The following is a 25685-nucleotide window of genomic DNA, read 5'->3' on the forward strand; positions in this document are numbered from 1 at the left end:
CCCTAAATGTAAATTACTAAAACTAAAGTACTTTCAAGAATTTTTGTAGTCTGTCATTTTAGTGAAATAACAGCTATGAATATTAGTGTTGTGTTTATTAGCAGACATATGAATGCTGACAAGCTCATCAAACCTAGAGGGTATTTATTTCATTTATTTCAGCTGGACCAAATTTAAGGTTTTTTTCTCTCTAAGGAGCATTTTGTGATCATTAAAGTATCAACCATCTGAAAACCATGGTTCCACAAACTGGCTGTATTTAAGAAAATAGAGTTTAATGATAATGACGTGACCTCGTTATTCAAAATTTCTAAAACATCATCTGTTTACATATTTTTCAGTATTATCATTGTAGTGTTTGTGAATGTACAGACATATGCCAAGCAGTTTGTTTTAAGTAAAAGCTGTCACAGTGCTACAAGCACTGGAAGCCTGCAAGGCCTGGAGGAGAGAAAATGCAGCAGCTTCATGTAACAACTGTCAGCTGTGAGAAAGTAGCTGTGCTGCTCAACCAGCTACTCTGCTTTAGGGATATTTCCTTCTTGCAGCTCCTTACATCATTCAGCCTGAGAGGGTAATGTTTCTGTGACATACTTTACACTGGGCAAAATATGTCACAGAATTTGCTAATAGATTGAAATGTGACTTTAACAGTACATCCCTAAGTTGTGCCTATTTATAGGCATAAACATTTGTTGGTGTGTTTCATTGCTTCTTTTAGAGAGCAGGATGTTTTCCCGTTTTATCATTAGTGACAGAAAGCATCTACAGTCCTGCACCAGAAGTGTTGTTTAAATATTATGGTGGCAAAGCAATGGTTAAACGAAACACTGATACCAAATATTACAAGATGTAAAGAAGGGGACCAGCCACTCTTTGTGCTGATGTCTGAAAAGAAGGGAGGTAGGGTGTAATGCTGGTGAGACTTCATAATACCTGAAGTCTTCTCTCTTTTCAGCGTAATCCTCCAATGCTGGTGAATGACCTGTTTGAAGATATTAAAGATGGGGTAATGCTGATTGCTCTTCTGGAGGTTCTCTCAGGGCAGAAGTTGGTAAGAACTCTCTTCCTTCTAAATATACAAAATAATGGCGTGATTTCTCTAGGATATAATTTTTGAATATGTTTATTTGAAATACCATAAAAAACCTTACTGCTACATAGCGAAATAAGTTTATTCACAGAGTGAGCAGACTATCTGGCTACAAAACAACAAAAATAGCTTATTATAGACTGACATTTTTTGATTTTATGCATTTTGTAATCATTTGTCTTAGCTGATCATAATGATTATTTATTGTTATAAACAATAAATACATCTTTGTAGATAAACAATCTACATCTAAATCATCTGGGTGTTATTATGACATAAACAAGGTCTTACAAGGTCTTAACTGAAAGCTATTTTGATACATCTTGAAGAAATAATGACAGCCTTGTTAAATTTACAGCTTTCTCTCTGAGGAAAAAAAAGAAAAAAAAAAAAGTGAGCCTCTCAGATTTCATGGGGTCCTATCTCCATTCAACTTGATTGCTGCTCTGAGGTGAAGAACTTCAAATGATGTCAAAGGACTTTTTCACAGCCATGGTGTCTACATAGCAAATAAGCTGTCTCTTGAGAGGCAGGCTGGTTTTGTGGATGTGATTTGGAAAAACATGCATTTTAGGCCAGGGGCTCACATTTTGCAAGCTAGCTTGTAGATCAGGTGGCAGCAGGTGAAACAGTAGAGCAACAGTTCATCATTTGGCTTGCTCTAAGGTTCAGTCCTTCTGAATTGCCCTCATAGGCAGGCAAGTTGCAAGTGCCACACTTTTTAATCTTTTTCACATATCACCTCTGTTTTGTTTGTAGGTGATACCCAAAATTATGTAGTAATTCAGAATGCAAGAGTTATTTAACTGTGAGATGGGAAAAAAGCTATACTTTCAATTGTTCTTCTGCCCTGTTAAAATACATCCATTTCTGCTTCTGCTCGTCTAAGACAGAAAGTCTCCACCTTGTGGCTAAAAACTGAAGTAGTAAAAGAGGAACAGAATTTTAATGACAGCACCTGTTACAATCAAATTCACTGGATTGTAATATTAGTGAAAGAGATGCTACACAAGCAGAATAATGTCTGGTTAATTCAAAGTTCATGTGTACCTGATTATGATATGCTGTAGTGACTGCAAGATGAACTTCAGAATCTGTAGCAGGCCTTTGCTAAATCCATTTGTAACATTATGAATTTAAAGCATAGTTAGTTAGTTATTTGCATTACAATATAAGATTCAGTGGGTAACTTAATTCCACTGTAGAGTATTAGAAGCCTAAGATAGGTGCTTGATTTAATTCACACAATTCTGTCTTTTTTTAGCCTGCATGTCTGAAGGGGGGCAAAAATTTGTTGTTCAGTGGGGGGTTGTGATAACTGAGTTTTTAAAATCTCTGGTGAGGGATTAGAATGGATAAAAATCTTCTAGGTAAAATGTCTTCACTGCAGACTGTTTTTTAAAAATAGCAACCACCTTGACTTCTCCTTTGCAAGCAAAAATATTGTAGTGAGAGAAAGCTGCCATTTCTCAAACGCATATACATCTGAAAGTGTATAAAAATAGTATATTTTACCTACAAAAAACAGTTGTCTGATTTGATGAAGTGTATTCATTAAAGCTGACGGCTTGCCACTTAAGGTTATTAAGACATATATTACTTTTTTATAATAGAAATATCACGTTTATGTCACCTCTGTCAGTGCTCCCTATTGATAAATGCAAAAATACAATTTGACCGTTGCAGGGAACATTTTACTTATAAATCAGACTACGATATATACCTTGGCATTTATAATAATATGGAACTTAATTTTTCACAGCAAATTGACATATATCTAATTTGAGTTTACACTGTTCTTTCTCTTTAAGCCTTGTGAGCAGGGACGTCACCTGAAGAGAATTCACTGGATTGCCAACATTGGCACAGCTCTTAAATTTCTGGAAGGAAGACGGGTAGGTTTGGTAGCACTTAGTACTGTTTTTCCCCTTGTTCTTTTCTTTCTTTCCTACCTTTTCTTATTCTCCAAAATCTGAGCTATGGATGCAGTCTTCAGCTTCTACACAGTGCCTGAAAGCTGCAGTAAAGTGAAAACGAGAGATCCAACACTGTTGTGTAGCAATGTACAGGGCACAACTTTTCTTAGTTAGAATATCCTTGGATGATATCCTTCCTTCTTATTTTTATAATGTGTTCTTCAGCACCTCATGCTCCCTACATTCCTGGTGCTGTTCTTAGTAAGGAGCAGTGAGCTTCAGTTCAGAAGAGGCATTATTTTATAATTAAAATAATGGATTTATGGACTTCACCAGCTATATGTGCAAAACTCTACTCCCTGAAAGTACAGACATAAAAGGTTAGAACATTGTGACCCCTTAGCTTGGCAGGACTTCAGTCTAATTCCTGAACTGATTCTAGTGAAACCAGTGCTCTGGCCATTTTAGAAATGAAACAAAATATTTTATAAATATAACAAAAGACAGAAAACCTAAGAGCTCAGTGTGATCTAGATATGGACATAAAATAAAAGTAATCTACTTCTACTTTTTCCTGACTTTTTCACTCTCTATTGTAATGATATGTATTTAGTTTTTTATGTAATTACAGATATTTTGTTCTTTAAATCTATGCATTTTAGTTCAATTTTTCCTGACGCAGATGTAAAACTTGATGAATTTTATGTCTCTATGATGCTATGCATTGGGAATTTGGGTTTGGACATCTTTTCACTCTTTTTAATCATATGGCATTTTGCCATAATTGTATTTTTGTTACTTAGGAAACAATCTTAGTATATACCTGTAGAAAGAAATCTACGAGACAACTTTTTAATTGAAAAATATAAAGCAATAGAAAAGACAAATATTTTCACAAAGAAAAATTCATCTCTAGCTCACAATTTTGCTGTTTTAGCAAACTGTAGTAGTATAGTTTTTAATACAAACCATGACATATGCAGTCTGAGAGCTGAGAACTGCTTTCTGGTGCTATCTGTTTAAATTAAGACCAGACTGGGCTGAAGAACAAAGAACCCATGCTGGTCTATGCTAAGTAGAAGGTTCTGCACCTGGGTTGAGGCAATCCCATTCACAAATACAGGTTGACAGGAGAAAGGATTGCAGACAGCCCTGAGGAGAATGACTTGGGGTTGATGGTGGAACAGAAGCTCAATGTGAGCCATCAATGTGTGTTTGCAGGTCAGAGAGCCAACCAGGTCCTGGGCTGCATCAAAAGAAGCACAGACAGCAGTTGAGGAGGTGATTCTCCCCCTCTACTCTGCTCTTCTGAGACCACACCTGGAGTACTGTGTCCAGTTCTGGAATCCCCAGCATAAGAATGACACAGAGCTCCTAGAATGTGTCCAGAGAAGAGTCAATAAAATGATCAGAGGGCTGCAGCACCTCCCCCATGAGACAGACTAAAGTTAGGGTTGTTCATCCTGGGGACAAGGAGGCTCCAAGATGACCTTATAGCAACCTTCCAGTAGTTGAAGGGGACCTACAAGAAAGCTAAGGCAGGGTTTTTTACATGGCTGTGTAGTGAGAGGACAAGGGGAAATGGTTTCAAACTCAAAGGGGGAGATTTAGGTTAGACATCAGGGAGAAATTCTTTAATTTGAGGGTGGTGAGACACTGGCACAGGTTGCCCAGGGAAGCTGTGCCTGCCCCCTCCCTGGAAGTGTTCAGGATCAGGTTGGATGGGACCTTGAGCAACCTGGTCTAGTGGGAGGTGTCCCTGCCCATGCAGGGGGGATTGGAACTAGATGATCTTTAAAGTCCTCTCCACCCAAGCCATTTTGTGATTGTATATCAGAACATTGTGGGGGACCTCAAATGCGAAGCACCAGCTAATCCCAAAATAATATAGCAGTGCAGCCAGATATCTGACCCTGCTGAAGATCAAGATAGGTTGCCAGAAATGTAGCACTATATTTTTCTTGGTATCTGAGGACTTTGGTCTGGATTTATCTTCATTATTTTTGTATGTGCTTTTTATCAATATGCCAGATTTTCTTCTAGAGGGAGCTGGAAATCTACAGGGTGTCAGGTAGATGGGTATGCATTAGCAGGTGGTCTCTAGGTTGAACCCAGCCTGACGGATGCATCTATCCAGTCTGTCACCCATTTCCTCCCAGAGGAAGTGGGGAAACTGTCAGACAGCAATGATCTTTAGCAGCTGAGAGCAGTCTGCACTCAAAGGGGAACAAATGGAGATGGGTGACCATCCACAGTGCTTTGGAAAGGGCAGATAGGGTCTTCTTCTTACATGGGTTCACCTATAAATGGCATTGATTACACATTTAATCAACTTCCTATCTTCACTGTCCAAACAGATTTCTGCAAATACTTCTCTTATGTTCAAAAATGCAGTGAGCATTTAGCACATATTCTGGACAAAACTACTTTCCTTGTGGTTTTGAGAAATTTATTTTGTAATTTGTATTCTTATATTCATTTTAATGGAGTGTAAGACAAAGGGAACATGATAGCAACACTAGATAGGTCATGCTTCTGTGAAGAGTAGCTTAATCATAATCTTTAGCTGTGTGCCTGTAATAATATGAGAAAAAAACCCTCACTTTCTAGGAAAATGAAAAGCTCTTGTATCATTATTTAGACAGCTAATAAAAATTTTCTTACTGACTGGTCGACAATATCCAGAGTTTTGTCAGATTTATTGATGTAGAGCATTGGAAATAAAATCAGTGGGGATTTCTTCCCTGCCTCTTTCCAGAGTTTTCATTCCAAAAATAAACAGAATTGAACAAGAATTTTTTGTTTGCTCTTCACACTATCTAATGGATTTCCAGCTGCTGATTCAGATAACTACAGTATTTTCTCTGTTTTAGGAAGACACATGAGGTTACCTAAATTGTTCCTAGCTTTCTTTAGCCTATTCTCCAAGGTTTTCCCACAATCTTTGTCCAAGAACAAACTTGCAGTGCATGGATGCTTTAGCAGCCCTTCTTATTTATGTCATGGTTGATGGCAGACTCTTTAGTTCTGCTGAGTAAATAAGTATGAACATATTTGCTAGTTTTCAAGTACTACCTGATTTTTTTCCATTTCCTACTTGGTAATTTCTATATTATATACTCTTTATCGCCCACCTCCTTTACTGCCTTTTATCGTATGAGCTTGTTTGAAGGTGATATATTATTCAAACAATAAATGAGCATTTGGGAGTTAGGAGTCATGGAATATGTTCCCATTTATGTTGAAGAATTTCACATGACCTTGGGCAAAATTTTCCAATTTTTCTTTTAAAAAAAAATTATAGTCAGCTTTGTAGTGCAAGAGAACTTAGATCAGTGGTTGTAACATTATTTACAATAAAAGGATCCATACTGGAGAACTGCAACATTCTTGTTCCCCTTATCTTCCTTAGCACTCTCTTCTCTTCCCCTTTTCCTTTTCTTGTTTATTTTTGAGCTGCCTCTTTCCCTTCCAAATTTCTCGGAACTGTAGCAAGAAAAACTCTCATGCTTTAGAGTCTGTCACAGAACTTTTAATTTGCTTTCATTATTAATTGAGCTGTAAAACGTGCACAAAATGTGCTTTCTTTGCATTATAAAATTAAATCAATAGATTTACCTAATCATTATTAGTTTAAAACTTATTTCTGTATCATCTTTTTTGCTTTCCTTTTCATGCTAGTCCGTATACAGAGGATCTCCGGTTTGTACAATGATCTATGTACTTATTGTTCTTTCTGCTTGAAATGTAATAGTTTGTTCATGCAATCATCTGAAAAATCCTAATTACCTGTAGCTATACTTGGCTAAAAGTGAAACTGAACCATTTGATTTTTTTTAAACAAAAAAACCTTGTAATTTCATTGTAAAAAGTGCATTAAAACTATAAAATCTGTTTGAAATGTGTTTCCTAAGTGTTATGATTCGTTGAGTGTTATAATAACACTTTTTCTTTCCTATACAGATTAAACTTGTCAACATAAACTCAACTGATATTGCTGATGGGAGGCCTTCTATTGTGCTTGGCTTGGTGTGGACCATAATTTTGTATTTTCAGGTACTACATTTTTTATTTTTCAGTACAGTTCTCTCAAGTGACAGTCCGGATCATAACTTCATATAAATGAATGCAGTTCCAGCCTTCTATCACAGCTAGGTCACTTGATAATTAATTGAAGATGTGATCCTGACTGAAATTGATGATAGGAGTGCTTCCCAATGGGTAAAATTAGGTACTTATCTTTGGAATCTGTTTCTTTGGCCCTAGAATGGAGTTTCTTTATTGATGGAATATTTGCTTTCACTTTCTACTGTTTTTGTAGATTCTTTCTACAAGTACCTTTAGCAACCTCAGTGGTGATTGTCTTGTATGTCCAGTGCACTTGATGACAGACAGTAATAATTTTCAAAAAATACATGTAAACGTCCTGATTTCCCTGAGAGATGCAATATTTGCAAGGACCAAAATTTAGCTGTGAATGATGTAGGTTGAGAGGAGTTTGAATTTTTAGAGGAGAAGCCATTTGCATTCTGCTGAAGTTGTGTGGGAGGGAAAAATAGTTTTCCAAACCCTGTCTATATGAGTTAACAAAATGAGTCACTTCTAAAAATTAGAAAAACAACTGATTTTGTGTAGGAGACATGTCTAGGGGATGCTGTTCTCCTAAGCACCAACCACTGTGACGCCTCAATGATTCACAACTTCTCAGAATAAAAGTTAGACAAAATGATGCTAATAGTTTTATTTTGTAGCTCACTGAGATGAACAGGGAAAATCATGCTTCTCAGTGTTACTGAAGCTCTGGTTCTGTGTATCAGTTTTACTTGGGTCATTTTTTAAAGTTTGCTTTAGTTGTCACAAAGGGATACATCATTTTAACAAGTGAGAGCAGAAATGCATGAGAGGTTTGTTTCTCATTGTAACATACTCATTCTGTAATGTCACAAAAACTTTGTTGGGTTTTTTTTTTTTGGGTAGACAGAATAGAAAATATCTCAATGTCCTCCGGATATATTTTTTTCACGTTAAAGAACCAGATTGTTAGTTAATTTAATGTTCTTAAAAGAGTTAATGATTTTCACTTGATGGAACACATGATGGGAATGACTGTCATCAGTTGTCAAGAAGCACTAGTAATGCACTTTGCCTACATGTATCCACTGTTCTTTCACAAGGTACTTCTAAGCAAACCCTCGACTGAAATTATGCCTAAGCAGGCCATGGTAAATAAAGAACTACCCAAATGAGATCATTTAGGTTACATTCATTCTTGAATTGAGTGACCTTCCTCTGAAATTAGCAGGTTGTTTTATAATTTGAATTCAAGCTTAATGCAAGCCATTTTCCCCTATTTCAATGGTAATTTGGCATAATAGATTATGTGACACACTTGCATATTGTGCTAGCTGAAGAAAGGCAACGATTGCTTGATGTTTAGGACTTCTGAAATGAAGACCATCATCAGAGCACATACAGTAGCATTTTTGAAGATACTTTAGCATACAATTAAATGAAACAAAGCCTGTAAATCAGAGCTTCTATCCCACTTCTTTTTGTCAGTTGCATTAGGAAACGAATGAAACCAGCTTCACCTAAATGAAACTGGTGAGAATTAAGATTATCTACAGGCAGGCATTAAAACTTTTTTTTCCCACAGATTGAGGAGCTCACCAGCAACCTCCCACAGCTGCAGTCGTTGTCTAGCAGTGCTTCCTCTGTGGAGAGTGTTGTCAGTTCGGAAACTGCGAGTCCTCCGAGCAAACGGAAGGTGGTAACCAAGGTCCAAGGAAGTGCCAGGAAAGCTTTGTTAAAATGGATACAGTACACAGCAGCAAAGTAAGAAAGCTACAGATTAACTACGTTTACATTTTAAGTGCAAACTTTTTCTTCTGGGCCAGGGTTGTCCTTTTGCTCTGTATTCATGTGTAGCATCTTTCTGTGATCATATTAATTTTGACAATTGAGGCAGCTAAATGTTACCACTAGACAACAAGCAAGTAATAATTATCTGTGTTAATTTTACAAGCAATCATATTTTATAATTTCTGAATAAGGAATGGGATTATCTCCAACAGAATGAGGAACTAAAAGGGGAATTAGATATTTGAATGACAACGTATTAGTCCTGCTGCCAAAACACTCCATGCGACAATATGAGTCCCACGCCAACTTAGCATTCCTTAGTGACAGAGCTTGTAGGAGCACTAAATTCTGGCATTTGCTGTTGAAAGGAAGATGATGAAATATTATGAATATCCTTTGCAGCTTTGTGATACAAGGTAATATTGCTCTGAATTTTTTTTTTTTTTTAAATCCAAGTTATTTAGGGGTTATTTCTTGTCACGTATTAACTTACTCAGTATAATTATCCCATGTTTGTTCTGCTTCCAAAAAATTGAAAGTTCTAAAGATACAGACTTCTTTCCAGTTCTCCAATAAGTAGGTAGAATACAGTTATTTATACTGGAGTACTGTCTAATTTAGCACCTTTCTCAGAAAGTGACAACTGAAAGTGGTCCACATTGGCAATACCACCTGTGTCTGGGCCCCCAAATGGAGTTTGCATGCTCAGACAAAAAAACCAAAAAACCCAGTCTTGGAGCCTGTGGACCACCACACTTTCCAGCATTTTCAAAAGAAGCAATCAGAAGTGTGTTTAAGTTCTGATTACTTTGTCACTGTACATTGTTATGTCTTGATAAATTGTTCTTATTTTTAAATAAACACATAAGTGTTCTAGGTGTATGGAATTATAGTATTACCCATGCTTTTGGTAAGAATATCAAGAAATTTAGGTGTTACATTTTCACCTAAACAGCAGTGATATCACTGTTCATGCTTTCATTTTAAAAGATAACTGCTCAATGCACACTGATTATTTTTTTTTCTAGTCTGATACCAGTGTACCTACCTGAACTTCAGAAGTTATAATGGAGGTATATACGAAGTGTTTAATAGTGAGGGATAGAATAGTGAGTGAATCTGCATACATCCACATATTCTATGTGTGTCATACAAGAACCTTGATAGGCTTGGTGCACTTTGTTTAAAAATACCACTAGCAAGCCCACTGTACAGACAAATACAGTATGTATTTGAAAAAATCCTCATGAATCTTCATAGGAAAAAATTAATTTCTGCAGTAGATGGATGGCACTGTAGTCAACCTGGCTGGCATTGCAGGAACAGCAAGTGGTTTCTGTTTAATGATGGGTGACCAGGGGATGGAGCCCCCTGTCCTTTCCCTTATTTCAATGAGACCTGATGTTATTGCAAGTCACTTCTTTTCCTTTCATATTTTTTAGGCAAGTTGGAATTGAAATCAAAGATTTTGGGCAAAGCTGGAGGAGCGGTGTTGCATTTCATTCCGTTATTCATGCGATCCGCCCAGATTTAGTGGACATGGAGAAAGTGAGGGGAAGGTCAAATAGAGAAAACCTGGAAGAAGCCTTCACTCTTGCAGAAGCAGAACTAGGAATTCCAAGGCTCCTTGATCCAGAAGGTACCTAATGTGTAGTTGAAAAACACTTGAATTAACATGGGTTAAATCAGATGTGCTAATTTATAATGCTTAGACATTTAAGCAGCATTTTGTGCCATTCAGATAAAAATTAATTTACTGTGCTCTCTACTTACCTAGATGTGGATGTTGACAAGCCAGATGAAAAGTCTATCATGACCTATGTAGCCCAGTTTTTGAAGTACTATCCTGATCCTCAACATACGGTGACTGATGTGCAGGAGAATGATGTAAGTTTCTCTTGCATAACAATACAAATCAGTTTATCATGAGGGGGACTTTATAAACATATTTGATAGCTTTCTTATGATTTATTAGGTTTCCTTTTGATGGGCAGTTCAAGTGAAAAGCAAACACAATAATAAAACTGGGAAGGTTTATCTGAGAATAAAGGAACCAGTGCTGCAGATTTTTTGCCAGTAGATGGAAAATTGAATGGTGATCCTGCAGAGATTTTCCTATTTTCAGCAGTAGGTGTCAAAAAGAACAGAGTTTTTGTAAATTGTAGCAAACCAATGGATCCTTAACTTCTCTTAGAGATTTTGAAGCATAATAACAATGAAATTATAGTAATTTGTTATCTGAAGCAATGTATTACTTCTGCTTCTATAACACTGGGCTTCTGGATAAGAAAAGAATTGTCCAAGAGACTGTAGAGATGTATTCTTTGGGCTTTTAGGCTTCGGAGGCAGTTACAATTTTGAAACGTGTTTCTTCCTGTTGCACTGTTATGTTTAATTATTTGATCTGAGGAATAGTTGTCAGTCGTGGGGGGTTTGTTGTGGGTTGTTTGGTTTTTTGGGTCTTTTTTTGTTTGTTTGTTGCTTGGGGTTTTTTGTGGGATTTGTTTTTTCTTTGTGTATGCTTTGGTGCATTGGTTTTGCAGTAGAATGCCTATACTCGGTGATGCCAAGTGATCGTGACTCACTTCCTAATCTTGATCATTGGCTTTCTTCATGGCAAGCACAGGAAAGACTGCTGAGACAATCTGCTCAGCCTCAGCAAGAGAGAAAAAGGAAGCACTTTCTGTGTATGTTTCTTTGCATTCCCTACAGAACTATAGAAAAGCTTAGAAGGGAGTTATCTTCTTCCTTATGGCTATGTGTGGCTAAAGCACCTTTAGCTATGCTGATTCCAGCTCTTGAGCACTGGAATTTTACCTTTTCCTTGCTGCAACATTGGTCTGAGGATACATATGCCAATACCATAACATCTCCCTGAGCAGTGGGGCTGCTGAAGCAGAGAGAATGATCACTGAAACCTCATGCTGTGGTCTGTGGCAGGCTAAGGCAGTCCCATGGTCTCCATACCATGGCACACAATGCAGTGTCTGCTGCCAACAGTCTCAGCCAGGTCTGCTGCCTGTGCTGGAGTTGGATTTTGAGCAAAAAGCCTTGTTGCCTTCTCCTGAGCTTTATGCAGAGACAATGCAGGAGAATGCAGGGCTCGGCCACTCCACACTCTTCCTGTCTCTGCTATGGCCACAGAAGTGATAACATGTGAGCTGTGAAAGGGAACCTACTGAGTTACCTCCAGAATTCCTGATGAATCACTAGGAAGTGAAACAACACAAACTTGTCAGTTTAATTTGCTTAGCTCAAGGCCATTGCTTCTTCCTAGATATTGGCAAGTTATTCCTGTAGCAAACCAGGTGAATTTTGATAAATCTGCTGGTCACCTGCATGTACCAATGCAGAAGCGAGTAACAGAGAAGAAACTCTTCTTCTTCAGAGAAGAAAGTAGAGGGTCTGACATTGCACGAAATGTCTAATGTCACCATTCTCCGTTTTCTTAAGAACAATATTCTTTCTCACACCTGTGAGTGCCTGGCAGTTTGAGACAAACTCCAATTCTCCATCAGAATCTCCAGTTCAGACAGCAGTGGCAGCCTCAGATTTTTTAATATGAATTCTGCTAATCCATCTCTGGAAGACTTCTCATCCCTATCAGGCACCTATGTCCGCTCTTTATTTCACTCACTAGTCCTGTCCACTATAACTTAACATTCCTTATCCTCTGGTCATGGTACAAAATGATGACCACATGGTATGTGATAGGAGACTGGAAAAGAGATCTGGATGGATCCAGACCAGTAAGCATACTCCAAGAGCTCCAGTAGGCACTGGCCCTGAAGCACTGCAAAATATAGGAAAAACCACACCATGTATTTGAGACTGGATAGATAGAAGCTCTCAAATAGCTAAGCTTTTGGCATGCTATGATCTTTCACTGCTATAAACTTTTGTATTTGTCTTTTACCCCAGAAAGAAGCTTATGTTGCAATTGCTTGCTTTCTTTATAACTTCAGGGAGAATCTGTCAACAAAAAATCTAATTTCTCATGCTCCAAACTTTCATTTTAAGATATTTGATTAGTTCTCAATAAAATCATGGAAGGATTGGCAGACTATCATATACAAATACCAACAAATGATAATTTATAGAGTTGTGGAGAGGAGGAGAAAGAAACCAGGAGGCAGTGTAGTGGATCCTACACTACAGTGCATGACTACTGCAGGACACCTAGATGAAGCAAGGTTCCCAGATAAGCCTTATCAAAATAAGAATCTCTTTCATATTACATGATACTTATGTGGAGATTCTAGTGCTGAAACTACAATCCAGTTTAAAAATATACAGACATACGTATTGCATGCCATATTTATACAGTATCTCCAGAGAAAATAATAATTTTTAGAAAATTAAAAAAAAAAATCAGTCAAATATTTTGTAATCAAATATCTTATGTCCAGCTCTGGGCTCCTCAGTAGAAGAGGCCTGGGCATATTAGAAGACCACAAGGATGATGAAGGGATTGGAGCATCTCTGCTATGAGGAGATGCTGAAAGAACTGTGGTTATTCAGTCTGGGGAAGAGGAGGCTCGGGAGGGTCTTACCATGAAAAAGTACCTGAAGGTAGAGTTCAAAGAGGACAAAGCCAGAGTCTTCTCAGTAGTGCCCAGTGAGAGATCCAGAGGCAACATTCACAAACTAAAACACAGGAGGTTCCCTCTGAATATCAGGAAATGCTTTCACTGTGCATGTGACTGAACACTGTCACAGGTTGCCCAGAGAGGTGTCTCCATCGTTGAAGGTATTAAAAAATTATCTGGACATGGTCCTGGGCAACAGGCTCTAGATGTCCCTGCTTGAGCAGAGCATTTAGGCTAGATGACCTCCAGAGGTCAACCTCAACCATTCTGTGATTCTACAAAGCTGTGATAATATTTAGGGGCACAGTTGATATATTTCAGATTTTTTTTTTTTTAATTGAAACAGTGACAGTAGAGGTTTTCCAAGTGAAGACACATGTTCTCTTCTAATAGCATCATACAAGAATGGAGATTTAAATTCCTTAAAAAAATATAGAAAATTGGACTTGGTTCATATGAGCAAGAATTATAGTTTTTATTACATAAGCCAATGTTCATAAACTTATCATTTTTGCAAATTTAACAGAAATCTTTTTTTGATAGAAGTAAGTGTTTGGAATCATAGTATGGCAGCTTACTGTCTTGACTATGCAACCCTTTTAAGTACCTTTTTCTAATTAATTTTGATACCCATGTTGCTAAATTATTTGACTGGAAAAATGTAACGAAAAAAGTATTTGTTGGTGCACAGAGTTGGCAGTGAATCAGATATGAGATAATTGTGGAACTATGTAATCCATTCAGATTGAAAATTCACTTCTACTTTTACAAGTTTCTGTTCTGGGTATACAAACATATGTAAGATGAGACCAAATATGTAAAATTGATGCATTAAAAAAACAAAACAAAACAAACAAGCAAACCCCCCCCCCCAAAACAGCAACAAAAAACCAAACAACCCCCTCAAAAAAACCAGCCAACCAAACAAAACACATTTATGTTTTTTGGAAATCATGTAAGTGAATTGGATGAGCTTGCGATCACCATAGCTAACAGTGCAATGTATAGCAGTATCTGTTGTCTCTTTCTTCCCCCTTACTGACCTGGAATATCCATTCTGCCATAAACCTTTCCTAAGGAATTCTGCATTATTTGTCCAGTTTAGATATTTAGGTTGGAAATAATACATCTTTAAGAATCTAAAAGCTAGGTATCAACACTCCACCTGTAAACAGCAAGAGTCAGACACTTGTCCAGATGGCATCTTTCTTAAGATGATGTCCTAAATAAACTTTCTTGTGGACGTTTGTGTCACATAGCACTTCAACAGAGTTAAAACTGGCTCAGCTGAATCATTCCCTTAGGTGTTATGATAGATAAAAATGTTGTTTATTAGAAAGAAATCCAGACATGCTTTATGTTTTTGTGACCTGCATAATTAACCTATTCTTAGTCTTGCTGTCTTCCCACTGAAATTCAGTATAAAGAAATATGTATGACAGAATGGTGGAATCCAGGTAGCTGGAATAGAGAACTTGGCAAGACTCTGATTCCTTAAACTCCTGGAGTCGTCATTTTCTTTTTTTCCAAAAATAAGCATTTTAAGGTGTAATCTATCAGATCTGTGTCAAGAGTCTGCTGTACAATGACATTAGTTGGTCAGTAGATGCTAAATGAAACAGATTTTTCTGTCAAAAAGAATGGAAAGAGTAACTATCTCAGTTCCAGACGCCTACATTTAGTTAGAAGAATCCTACTTCTGAGTGGAGTATGTCTGGGTTGTTTTTGATGGGAGGCCAAGGACAAAATTTAACCCTCTCCCCCTGCCCCTGCCAGACTCAACTCGTCTGACACTGCGTTTCCTCAAGAGAGGTTGTCCACACAAATTTCTATTCAACTTCCCTCCTGATTCAGTGCTCATTTCATAAGGAATATGCATTGGAAAAGGTGGAGTAATGGTGGAAGGTTATTCCTTATTTGTATCCAGGGGGAACAGCTACTTGCATGTGCATTTTTAGAATTAAAAGGGACTCAATATCTCATGCATGAACGAGCTATGCACATATATGAACTTGCGTAGTGAGCATATCTCAAAGAATCACAGTTATGCTAAGGTAAGTAACTGGTTTTCAAGATAAAATAAATCATCTAGAGACTAGTAATTTAATACGAAAACTCCTTCACTAGGTATCATACAGACACATGAACCTGATAATATCTTAAGTAGATCCTTAGAGTGCAGCTCTTTTATTCTCTCTGGACTTTCTACCTGCTTTGAATTATTTTGTTTGCTTCTTTGATATGTGTTGTTTTGCTTCCTCTTCTTTTCCCATTTGTTTTGTATTGCTAGGAACTTCAAGAAATCCCAATATTTGTGATTTCTTTTATGATATTGAAGACATAAGGGTAAAATGTTCCAAAATAATGCTTGGATTGGACCTTTTGTGCTTGTTACCTGTTTTTATCTGCACTTTATTGACATTAGATTTTGAGTGATTTTATGTATATTGTTTGCTAGGCTAAGGTTAATCTTTCCAAGCAAAGTGAATAAGTAGTGAACATATAGTTTCTTACATGAGCTGATTGTAACAACCTAATTCTTCATTTTACAAATAATTTCACAGAAATATTATAAAAATAAGTAAATTTTCCAATAATTAATCTCAGACTGATTTTCATTTTCTCCAAATATATAAAAAAAATAGGTCATAGATCAATGTTTCTAATAATCTAATCTCACTTGAGATGGCTATTTTTGTATGTCTTCAGCTTTTTAGAGTAGGTGCTAGATTATACATGTGATTATGCAAGTTATATGTGTAGACTGGGTTAGAAGGAGAGACCATTCATGTATAACTGCATTACATGTACTTTTTCACATAAATTAAAATGTTTTTTAAAATATACTTTTTTAATCGTCTTGGTCATGTTGATAATTATAATTTTTCTAGTATTAACTGAGAGAAGTTCAGAAATCTAACGGAGAATATGAAATGAACATTTAGAGGTGAAACTGGAAGACTGCAGAAGTCACTGTATTAAGAAACAAGTAACAGTTGTCACTGCAGTCAGTCGATAGTGTTTGTTGTTTGGCCCAATCCATTTAATTACCTTAATTCCACAATAACTTGTGTGTGATTTTTTTTTTTTTAATTATGTAAGTAGTAGGATATTTTTAAATATGTATGATCAAGGGTTCATCTCATTACATATATATATATATATATATATATATATAAAACTAGAGATACACATTGATGTGAAGATTAATACTGATAGGAAAATTTTTCCCATCTTCTCAATCCATTCCAATAAGTTTGAGTACTTTCAATAGGACTTTATTGTACTTTCTTGATCTACACAACCCCAGTGCATTGCTTGGTTTTGTGAAGATCTGAAGAGGTAAAAGCTCTGTCAGTTTCTTCATTCAACTATAGAGGTAGCACATTCCTTCAAAGAGATCCCTCTGATGTCAAATCTTTCTTTTCTTATGCTCTGATGAGCAAGTAATTCCGAAGATAATCCTGTCATCTCCAACATATTTATGCCAGCAGAGTTCTTCAGTGTAAGAGGATTTCCTGAGCAGCAGCTGCAAAAATAGCTTTCTGAGCTCTTCCAGTAATTTACTGCCTGATTTTACAGAGAGTCATTAATAGCTCATCCCTAAAAATGATGCTTGGCTCAGCATCCACCATGCATCTGTGATAGTGCTGTCAGTGAACCTGTTGCAGTAGCACATATGTGTCCATGACACATATATAAGCCATGGTTTTCAAAAGGAATAACATAATAGATTTAATTGATGTATAAACATTTTTAAAGATTTTTTAAAGATTTACATTTCCTCGGGCAATGTAATTATTCAACATTCCTGAAAAAAGGGAACTTGTTTCAGATTTAAAAGTTAATTTTTGAAAATTCTATCCTGCCTGTGCCTAAGAATTTGGACAGTTCAGCTGGTGTATAATTACATATTAGAGGACCCAAAAAGGTACACCATTCCAGTCCATAATAATATTTAACATGAAACACAGGTGTGTATTTTTAACTTTTCAAATACCAAAGGATTCTCTATTGTATAATTTTCAAATTAACTCTGTCATATCAGTTAATAAAATAATGTTTTGATTTTGAGTCTAGGCTGAAAAATTTCTTTGTAAATTTAAATCCTACCCTGTTCTCATATTAGAACTCTCAAACATTTTTCTCTAATTACCTTCTTTGATGTTCTTTATCAGCTGAGTGTTCCAGTTCTGTTCATCTCTGCAAATCAGTAAATACTGACAGAATGGTGTCAGAATAAAGTAATATTTTTAAATTCTGTTTGCAAATTTCATGCAGAAAATAAGTCACAGTGGCTTAGATAAGTATAAATAAATGTGATCAGAGATCAATGATCCTCCTACTGAGGAAAGCACAAGCAATGTTAATTATCTTAGATAAAATTTAATGATTATGTTCTAATCTGTATGATGCTTCAAATGTGCAGTCTTCAGAAAATAGTTTACATAGATGTAAGAATATTCTTTAGGTATTTTTTTTACTGAGTCTAAGAACCACTTAGGCAAATTGTTATTTAAAAATGGTAGTTCATTAAACCTGGAGGATGTTCGTGATGAGTGTCTTCGTGTCTAAGATAGTAAATTTTTATGTCAGTAACACAAACTGAGACTTTAAAATGCTTTTGTATCAACCAAGGACCACAGAACCAAGCTTGCAAGCAATAAATGATGCGATGAACTAAAAAACTGTGAAAACGTATGAATAGATAAAATGCTTATTAGGTATTTTTGCTTAATGTTTAATGTACTAGCATTTAAGTGGGTGGTTACTAAGGCATCTACATCCAACAAAGGAAACAAAAAATTGTCTTACTAAATAGTAAAAAAAACCAAAAATCAAATGACTTAATGCCACTTGTTAACTTGACCTTTTCACTTACTAAATGTCAGAGAAACTGCATGGGGTTTGAGAGGTATGGCTGCTCCTGTACTATTTATCTTCATAGAATAGAATCATAGAATAGGTTGGGTTGGAAGGGACCTCAGAGATCATCGAGTCCAACCAATCTTCAGGTATTGAAGAGGTGTTCTTGATTTCAAGGGTATTCTATAACAAAATATTAAAAATTACAAATTCTACATATTATAAAATGTTTCTTCACACTGAAAAGTTCCAGCCAAACAGGTGCACTCACAAAGATTTATCTTAGCAAGGTGCTTCTCAGCAACAAGAACAGAAGACATAGAAGAATAAAAGTCAGTTTCACAAAACTAAATTTATAATGCAGACTAAAAGCAATATGTAAAACTTTCTGACATACTTATTCTCTTCCTGACTTTAGGAATGTCTTAAAATTTCAGTTAGTAGTATTGTTATAGGACTTTCAATCCATTAAGGTGAATAGTTTACTTTTGCATTTATGGACCTGACAGATAAATATTAACAGAGAACTCTGCAGCCTATTTAAAGTTATAACTTTTAATGAGTGGAGTGCACTTAGTACTAAGGTTTGGGGTTTTAGTTTTTTTGATGGCTGAAGGAGTTAAAAGAATCACAGAATAACACAGAATGTTAGAGGTTGGAAAGAACCTATGGAGTTCATCTGGTCCACCTACCAGAGCAGGTTCACCTAGGACAGGTTGTTTCTTTTTACATTCTTCTACTCATAGGGGAGTAATTCAGGCTTTGCTGTTTATCTCAAAGATTCGTGATGCTATTTTTCCACACACAGAGCCAACTGTAAGACCAGAAGAGTAGGAATTTCATTCTGCTCTATATTTAAGTAGTTTGAGAAGTTAGAAGTACTAGGAGTCTTGGCTTCTTGGGACACTATGTGCAGTCATGGAAATCCCATCATTGCAAATAGCTGGAGCGGGGAAATGTAATATATGTATCTTATACTCTTTCTTAGGTACAAGCTTTTGGTGAATGTCATAGAACAGGAACATGAGCCATAGCAACCTTTTTCCAAGATGGCTCTAATATTAAGTTTAACCTCACTGCAATTACCCATCTAAGAACTTACCTAGCAAGCTAGCAGATATGACATCTGTGATATTTATAGTCTGTTGTGCAAATTCTGTCCAACCAACTACTGCTGTTCTGAGTAGGTCAGTAAGAGAATTAGTAGTGTTTCTTTCCTGGGGATCATGTCCTTTCCTGCACTGAAAGGAAGCAATAGGTCTAAATTACCAAGGGAAGCTATATTATACATGTCTGAGGCAGCCTTTAAAGAAAGAAACCATGACTAGCTCCTTCCCCAAACCAAGGTATCTTCTTAAAAGAAAAATACTTGGTTTCTTTCATTCAGTGGCTATCCTTTTTTAAAAAGTGGTCCAATCTTTCTTCTCTCACGTAATGCTTGAAGCTTAATCCTTCATTTTAGGTGATTAACTCATATTATGAGGTGTTGCATTTGCTGTAATAAATCTGACAAATTTTATAGTGACATGGATTCTTTGGTTTCAAAGAATAGCTTCTGATTAACAACAGCACATATGGTTCGGTGGTTGGAAATCTGAGACAGACACTAAACAAATAAGCTGCTCTTCAAAGCCATAAAATGGTATGGGAGATAAAGAAGCTGAATACAAATGTATTTCAGTTCTTTCTTTTTATTTTCCTTGTTAAAGTATCATCTATAAAAATATTTTGCCAGATTCTGGACTTGTACCTTGATGTCAAAGACGGCCCTGAAGTCACTCAGAAAATAACGTTTTTGTTTTAATTTTTTTTTTGTTTTTTTTTTCCCCAGCAATAGCTAACCAGATAATAAAATGCTGGTAAGAGCTTATAAAATCTAAAATTATAAAAGATTATAAAATCCTCTCCTGTCTCAGTTTGATTGAATTTTACTGAAAGTTGTCTCTGCAGATATGTGGAAGACTAAAAGTAGATATTGAGATATATTTAAAGGACTTTAGCATTAATTTAACATCAGATGAAAACTGCAAGGAATATCTCAGAAAGTGCAATGTCCCAAATAATCATGATTTCACCTCTGTAAAACTCATGTCTAGATGCCAAGTTCTCCTTTTACTCTCAGGAAGTGTTTTTCAGTTAGACTGTATGAAGATAAGTGATGGAATCGGTCCAGATGTTCTGTTGGCTTTCACTACAACTAATGAACCTGACTTCCTAAAGAGATATTAATTTCTGGACTGTATTTGTGTTTGTACTAAATTGTAGAAGGAAGACAGGATGATGCTCAGGGAGCTAAAAGTGTGGACTGAACAATTTGAAAGAGACTTAGCCCGAGCACAGGTGGCAGAAACAAGCTTACAGGAGAAATACCAGGTAAGCAGTAGGGAAAAATTGGTATGGTAAGATGTTATTATCATCATTATCTGTACCATGTACTGCAGTATTTTATGCAGTCTGTATATATGCAAGTCAATACACTGTAGTTTAAAGAAATAAAGACAAAAATTGTCATGCTCTTTGTTGGTAGAGGATTTATAATGTCAGCTCCAGCCTTGCACAGATGGTTTGCTTAACACAGAGCTTTTTCTAGCAGTGTGAAGAAGGACTGTCCTAGTTAGAAGTGAGTATGTGTCTGTACAGTCCTTGCAGATCCCGCATGATGCAGCTCAGATGGGAGGTATCACTGAAGGCTGTGTGAGGTGACAGGTGGAGAGGACAGGGCAAAGAGCTTCCTTTTTAACCCTGTTCTCCAAGGTTAGTGTCTTAATTGGCAGGACAAATTTTGGCCCGAGTTTTGTCTTGAAGCTTGGCTGTTGTTCTCTAAAAGCAGCTACTGCCTGTCCTTGGTAGCATTTCATCCATTTGCTGGTTTATCTGTTCAATTAATATTTCCTTTCACATAGGGTTTAAGCACCTGATAACAGAAGGAAAGTATAAAGCTCTTGCCTTTATTTACTTAGAGGATTCTACAGTCTTCAAAAATCTTTAATAAAATATATTCCAATGTAAATACACAAGGTTATAGTTTACTCCTTTTTTGGGAAGGATTAAGAGTTCTATCAGCCCAAGATTATTGTAGGTTGCACAAATGTTGAAGAACGTCATTCTCTGGCTCTGTGCTACATTGATTTGATTTTCTCTTTGTGCAGTCATTTAAGCATTTCAGAGTACAATATGAGCTAAAAAGGAAACAGATTGAACTTGCAACCCAGTCATTAAGGAAAGATGGTAAATTATCACTTGATCAAGCTATGGTGAAGCAAGCGTGGGAGAGAGTTTCTTCTAGGGTAAGTTGAAAATTATTACGCTAGATACTGTTTATTAAATGAAGGATCAGAATCTAAAATAATATAGACTCTTGTTTCCTATTGATTTTATAAGGCATTAGGAACCTAAAAATGGACCAAATATCTAGCATTGCATTTGTTTTGACACTTATTGCACACCTTTCTTTATTATCGGTCAGATTATGACCTTTAAGAAAAGCACTATACTTTGAGGTTTCCTTTTATTTGAAACTGTGTTAAGAGTGTTTAGCTGAGCTTGAAACTTGCTGATTAAAAGAAAATCATGCACAATGCCCCTTCAAAATGCAATGTATTAATGTAAATTGGTAGAGTTATCAGAGTAGTTCTAATATAAATTTTTTTAAACATAACTTATAAAACTTTCTGGTTTACACTTTATCAATGAATGAGGCTTTAATGTTGTTTTAACCAGGTTTCAGTATTAATAAATTATTAGTAGTATTTGAGATCGTGATTTCATGATATTTGAGTGTAAAAATCCCAAGCAAGTTTTATCATTTGTCATGAATAGGAAGCTATTATTACCTAGTGTATAATCATGGATTTTAAATGTTATCTTATTAGCAGAGATCTGCTTGAAATTATTCTGGACTTTTGAAATAATTTTCATTATTTGTCACTCCCATAACTGGGATTGCAAAATAAGACAGAGTATTTTATTTCTAAATTCTCAACTCCACACTCCTTTGAGAGTCATCAGCACTTTGCAGATAGAAAAAATGTTCAAAATAGATATAAAATTATTTTATGCAATAAAATACATTGGATGGAAGAAGGTGTCATATCCCTTGATGTGACCATTAACTAAAGAAATGCCAGATCTTTAGCTTGTCAGTTGTTCCTCAATTGCCATTCTGGAAGAGGAATACATGAATCAGTGACTCCTCATAGAGATTTTGTTGCTGTGAGAATGCTCTAATTTCAGACTAATGCGAAGGTACCTTTGTTTATGTCTCAAACCTATTCTGTTATTTGGGATTTTGGTTTTAAGAGTATAAAATGATTTTTCACAAGATATTTGTTTGTCTAATTAAGCAAGGAAGGAAATTCAATCCTCTTACTTTTATTTCCCAGCTACTTGATTGGCACATACACCTCGATAAATCTCTTCCTGCACCCCTGGGTACCATAGGTACTTGGCTCTATAGAGCAGAGGCTGCTCTGAGGGAAGAAGTAACTGTTCAACAAGCTCATGAGGAAACAGCAAATATAATACACCGGAAGCTTGAACAGCTAAAGGTAGATCTAAATGCATTCATTCTCTGTGTTATATTCCATAGGTTCTAAAGCTGCAAATAATCCATTTGACACAAGACTATTAATTCCAGTTTCTGTGGGTAGCAGCATATTCATGGTAGCTAAAGCTTTTTTTTTAGTGAAGGCTTGATGTCTTTTAGTGATGACCTGAACTGTGATATCTATGTATCATACAAGCAATATCCAAAGTTGGTTTTGAATGTTTCCACTTCTTCTATCTGAAAGGTATTACTATTCTAAGTGTTCCCTTTTCTAGGATTTCTGTTGGGTAAGAATCCATAGGGAGGTCATAAACTGGGGACATGTTTCAAAGAATATGAACATAGTAGTTGAAACTGGAGGGTGAAAGCAAACACACTGAGCTTGCTGATATAGGAAAATAGAATGAAGTTAATTTTCATAGTGTTGTAATGAATAAGTCCACTCTGTTGTGGTAAGCAGGAAGTTTCTCAAGATTAATTTAAATAACTTTTCCATTGGTCTTTGCTGAGTTCAAGTTCTGATTTAAAATTAAAAATGTGATCTTTGTTTGTGCATTTATGTAATATGTATGAGAAAAATAGACAGAAATTGTAGGTGAGATGATAGAAGAAACTGAATCACTGGATGTGACAGAAAGGAAAAAGATGATGTATAGAAAGGCTGCACTTGTAGCAGTAAGGCTGTATTTTATATTGCTTTTTTTCTCTATCAATACTTGTAATAGTTGCAAAACTATTTGATTGCAGTTTGGGGTTTTGTGGCTTTGGGAAAGGATGGGGATTTTTATTAGAAAGTAATGCCATGTAGTGAAAAGCTGATAGGTTTCACGGTGATTTTGAAACAGCTGTGGCAGGCAGTGGTAGTTTATCTGGAAGATCATTTGGATCTTCTGATTACTCCTTATTATAACAGTGGCAGCTCTTCTAACTTAAGTAGTGACTAGTAACATTTAGCCAAAAAAAAAAAAAAAAAAAATTAAAATCTATAAGGGTGGTATTGTTTTCTTTCAAGGTCTTGTGTCTAGTAATGCTAAATTTCATTGCATATCCTGTTAACATCAAATGTTTCAGGATTCATAATATTTGACATTCATTTTTAAAAAGCAAGTCTAACACTTTTTTTTAGCATATAATGTGAACTGTACAGAACTCCTTTTGATATATTCATAAGAAATATAAAACTATGTGTCTTACATTGTGTTTTCTTTGTATTAGAAATGCTGTGGTGAGGGATTTCTACACCAACAAATAAAGTTTGATTTAGGTTACTTTGCCATGAGAGTTTTCCCATGGGAATGGGATGGGAAAAACCTAGAGAAGCATGTGTAATTATATCTGTTCCTGGAGTTTCTTTTGTCACTCAGATTCGCATTGATGAATCATAACATGCTATTGGATAGTACAAGAAATGCTTTAATGTTCTGTTGGGGTTTTTTCAGTCCTCGTTGCCTAGGAAGTTGTTGAGCTTTGTTTGGTATGGTTTTGTTCAGATAACGTCATTGCATTCTCTTTATCTTTGTCTCATATGACAAGGGGTTATTTTAGTGAAATTTATAGCTTATGGCCATTTTAAGGCTAATAAAAAATGTGTTGACCTATTTGGACAAACCTTCACACAATAAGGGAAGCACTTAAATTTATTTTAATTAAAATTGCCACCAAGATCAAGAATTAAAAGCAACGTCTGTGCTTGTAAATGGTCATTTTGCAGAGCAAAATTCTACTTAATGAAAGCACTAGGTAGCAGTTTTCATGGGCTTCCAGTTGATGTTGGATGAAACTACTGGGTTTTATTTGACTTATCAAGGCATGTTAGGGGCATTCCTATTTGTCTGGCAATGTCTCAAGTGCCACTAAATGAGATACTTGTCCCAGGTCTTTCTTTTTCATGAGAGCATGATAGTCACAGGAGACCCTCAGTAAAGTTTTTTCCATAATAAACTCAGTGCATCACTTGAATCTGAGAAAGCCTAGCTCATTCCTCTCCATGAAAAGGTGTTGGCTGAAGTGGAAAATTATAGTTGGATTGATGGGGGTGGTGAGACAGCTCCATGAGCTGTGCCAGTGAATTACCATTAATTTCTGCTGTGCAGACACTGGGTATTGACTAGGGAGAAACCCTTCTTCAGCACACAGTAATCAGTAGTCGTGTGGTCAGTGCACACACCTACATTTTGTTCAGTAAGGTGAGAAAAGCATCCTTTGTATGAGTTCCTTTGCCGACCGGCTTCTGAGCAGTAAAATCCTCACTCTGTGCAGTGAAATCCCCACTGTTCTATGTCCTCTCAGCCACTGGGGACTTGACGTGTCAGGGTATCTCCTGGAAGAGTACTGCCAGTCATTCATTGGAATATGTAATCTCCAGGAAACCGTTTGAAGCGGTGTTGCTTAGTTACAGTTGAAATGTGCTCTCCTGCAAGATTTTTGCTGCTCCTGTTCTTAACGCAGGAATACAGGTCAGGTACCACAGTCTGCCTTCATTCGTGCAATATATACGGAGCCATCCTGGAATCTTTTGATGCTGTTTGAGTGAAAAGTTCACTCAATATGGAATACGTGCTTACATAAGGAGCTGTGGATCTTCTGCCTATATATAGTGGAGTAGGTTAGTTGCAGAAAATTTGAATCTATATTTAATAAAGGTCAGTATCTGTTTCAGAGATTTTAAGAGTAAATTTAGCAAGATTGTGCTGCTGTAATGTTAGATTATTTGCAGACTGCATTTTGTGGAATATTTAATACAGTTAAGAGCTCTTATTTTGTTAAACCTTTGCAGTACATCTATTGTTTTAAAATCTTCCATAATTACTGGA

General features: G+C 36.2%; 1 protein-coding gene across 1 annotated transcript in view; it reads left to right on the forward strand.

Moving 5' to 3' along the window:
* SYNE1 (spectrin repeat containing nuclear envelope protein 1) overlaps nt 1-25685 on the forward strand; it is a 304753-nt gene that overhangs the window by 64677 nt on the left and 214391 nt on the right. The window contains exons 4-12 of the mRNA XM_030446636.1: nt 959-1054; nt 2905-2988; nt 6973-7065; nt 8666-8844; nt 10314-10510; nt 10649-10758; nt 20592-20699; nt 21476-21613; nt 22709-22873. Coding sequence (XP_030302496.1) covers nt 959-1054; nt 2905-2988; nt 6973-7065; nt 8666-8844; nt 10314-10510; nt 10649-10758; nt 20592-20699; nt 21476-21613; nt 22709-22873 — 1170 coding nt within the window. The remainder of the gene's footprint in view (nt 1-958; nt 1055-2904; nt 2989-6972; nt 7066-8665; nt 8845-10313; nt 10511-10648; nt 10759-20591; nt 20700-21475; nt 21614-22708; nt 22874-25685) is intronic.

The sequence above is a fragment of the Calypte anna genome, chromosome 3 (assembly GCF_003957555.1).
Source record: "Calypte anna isolate BGI_N300 chromosome 3, bCalAnn1_v1.p, whole genome shotgun sequence".
Classification (NCBI taxonomy): domain Eukaryota; kingdom Metazoa; phylum Chordata; class Aves; order Apodiformes; family Trochilidae; genus Calypte; species Calypte anna.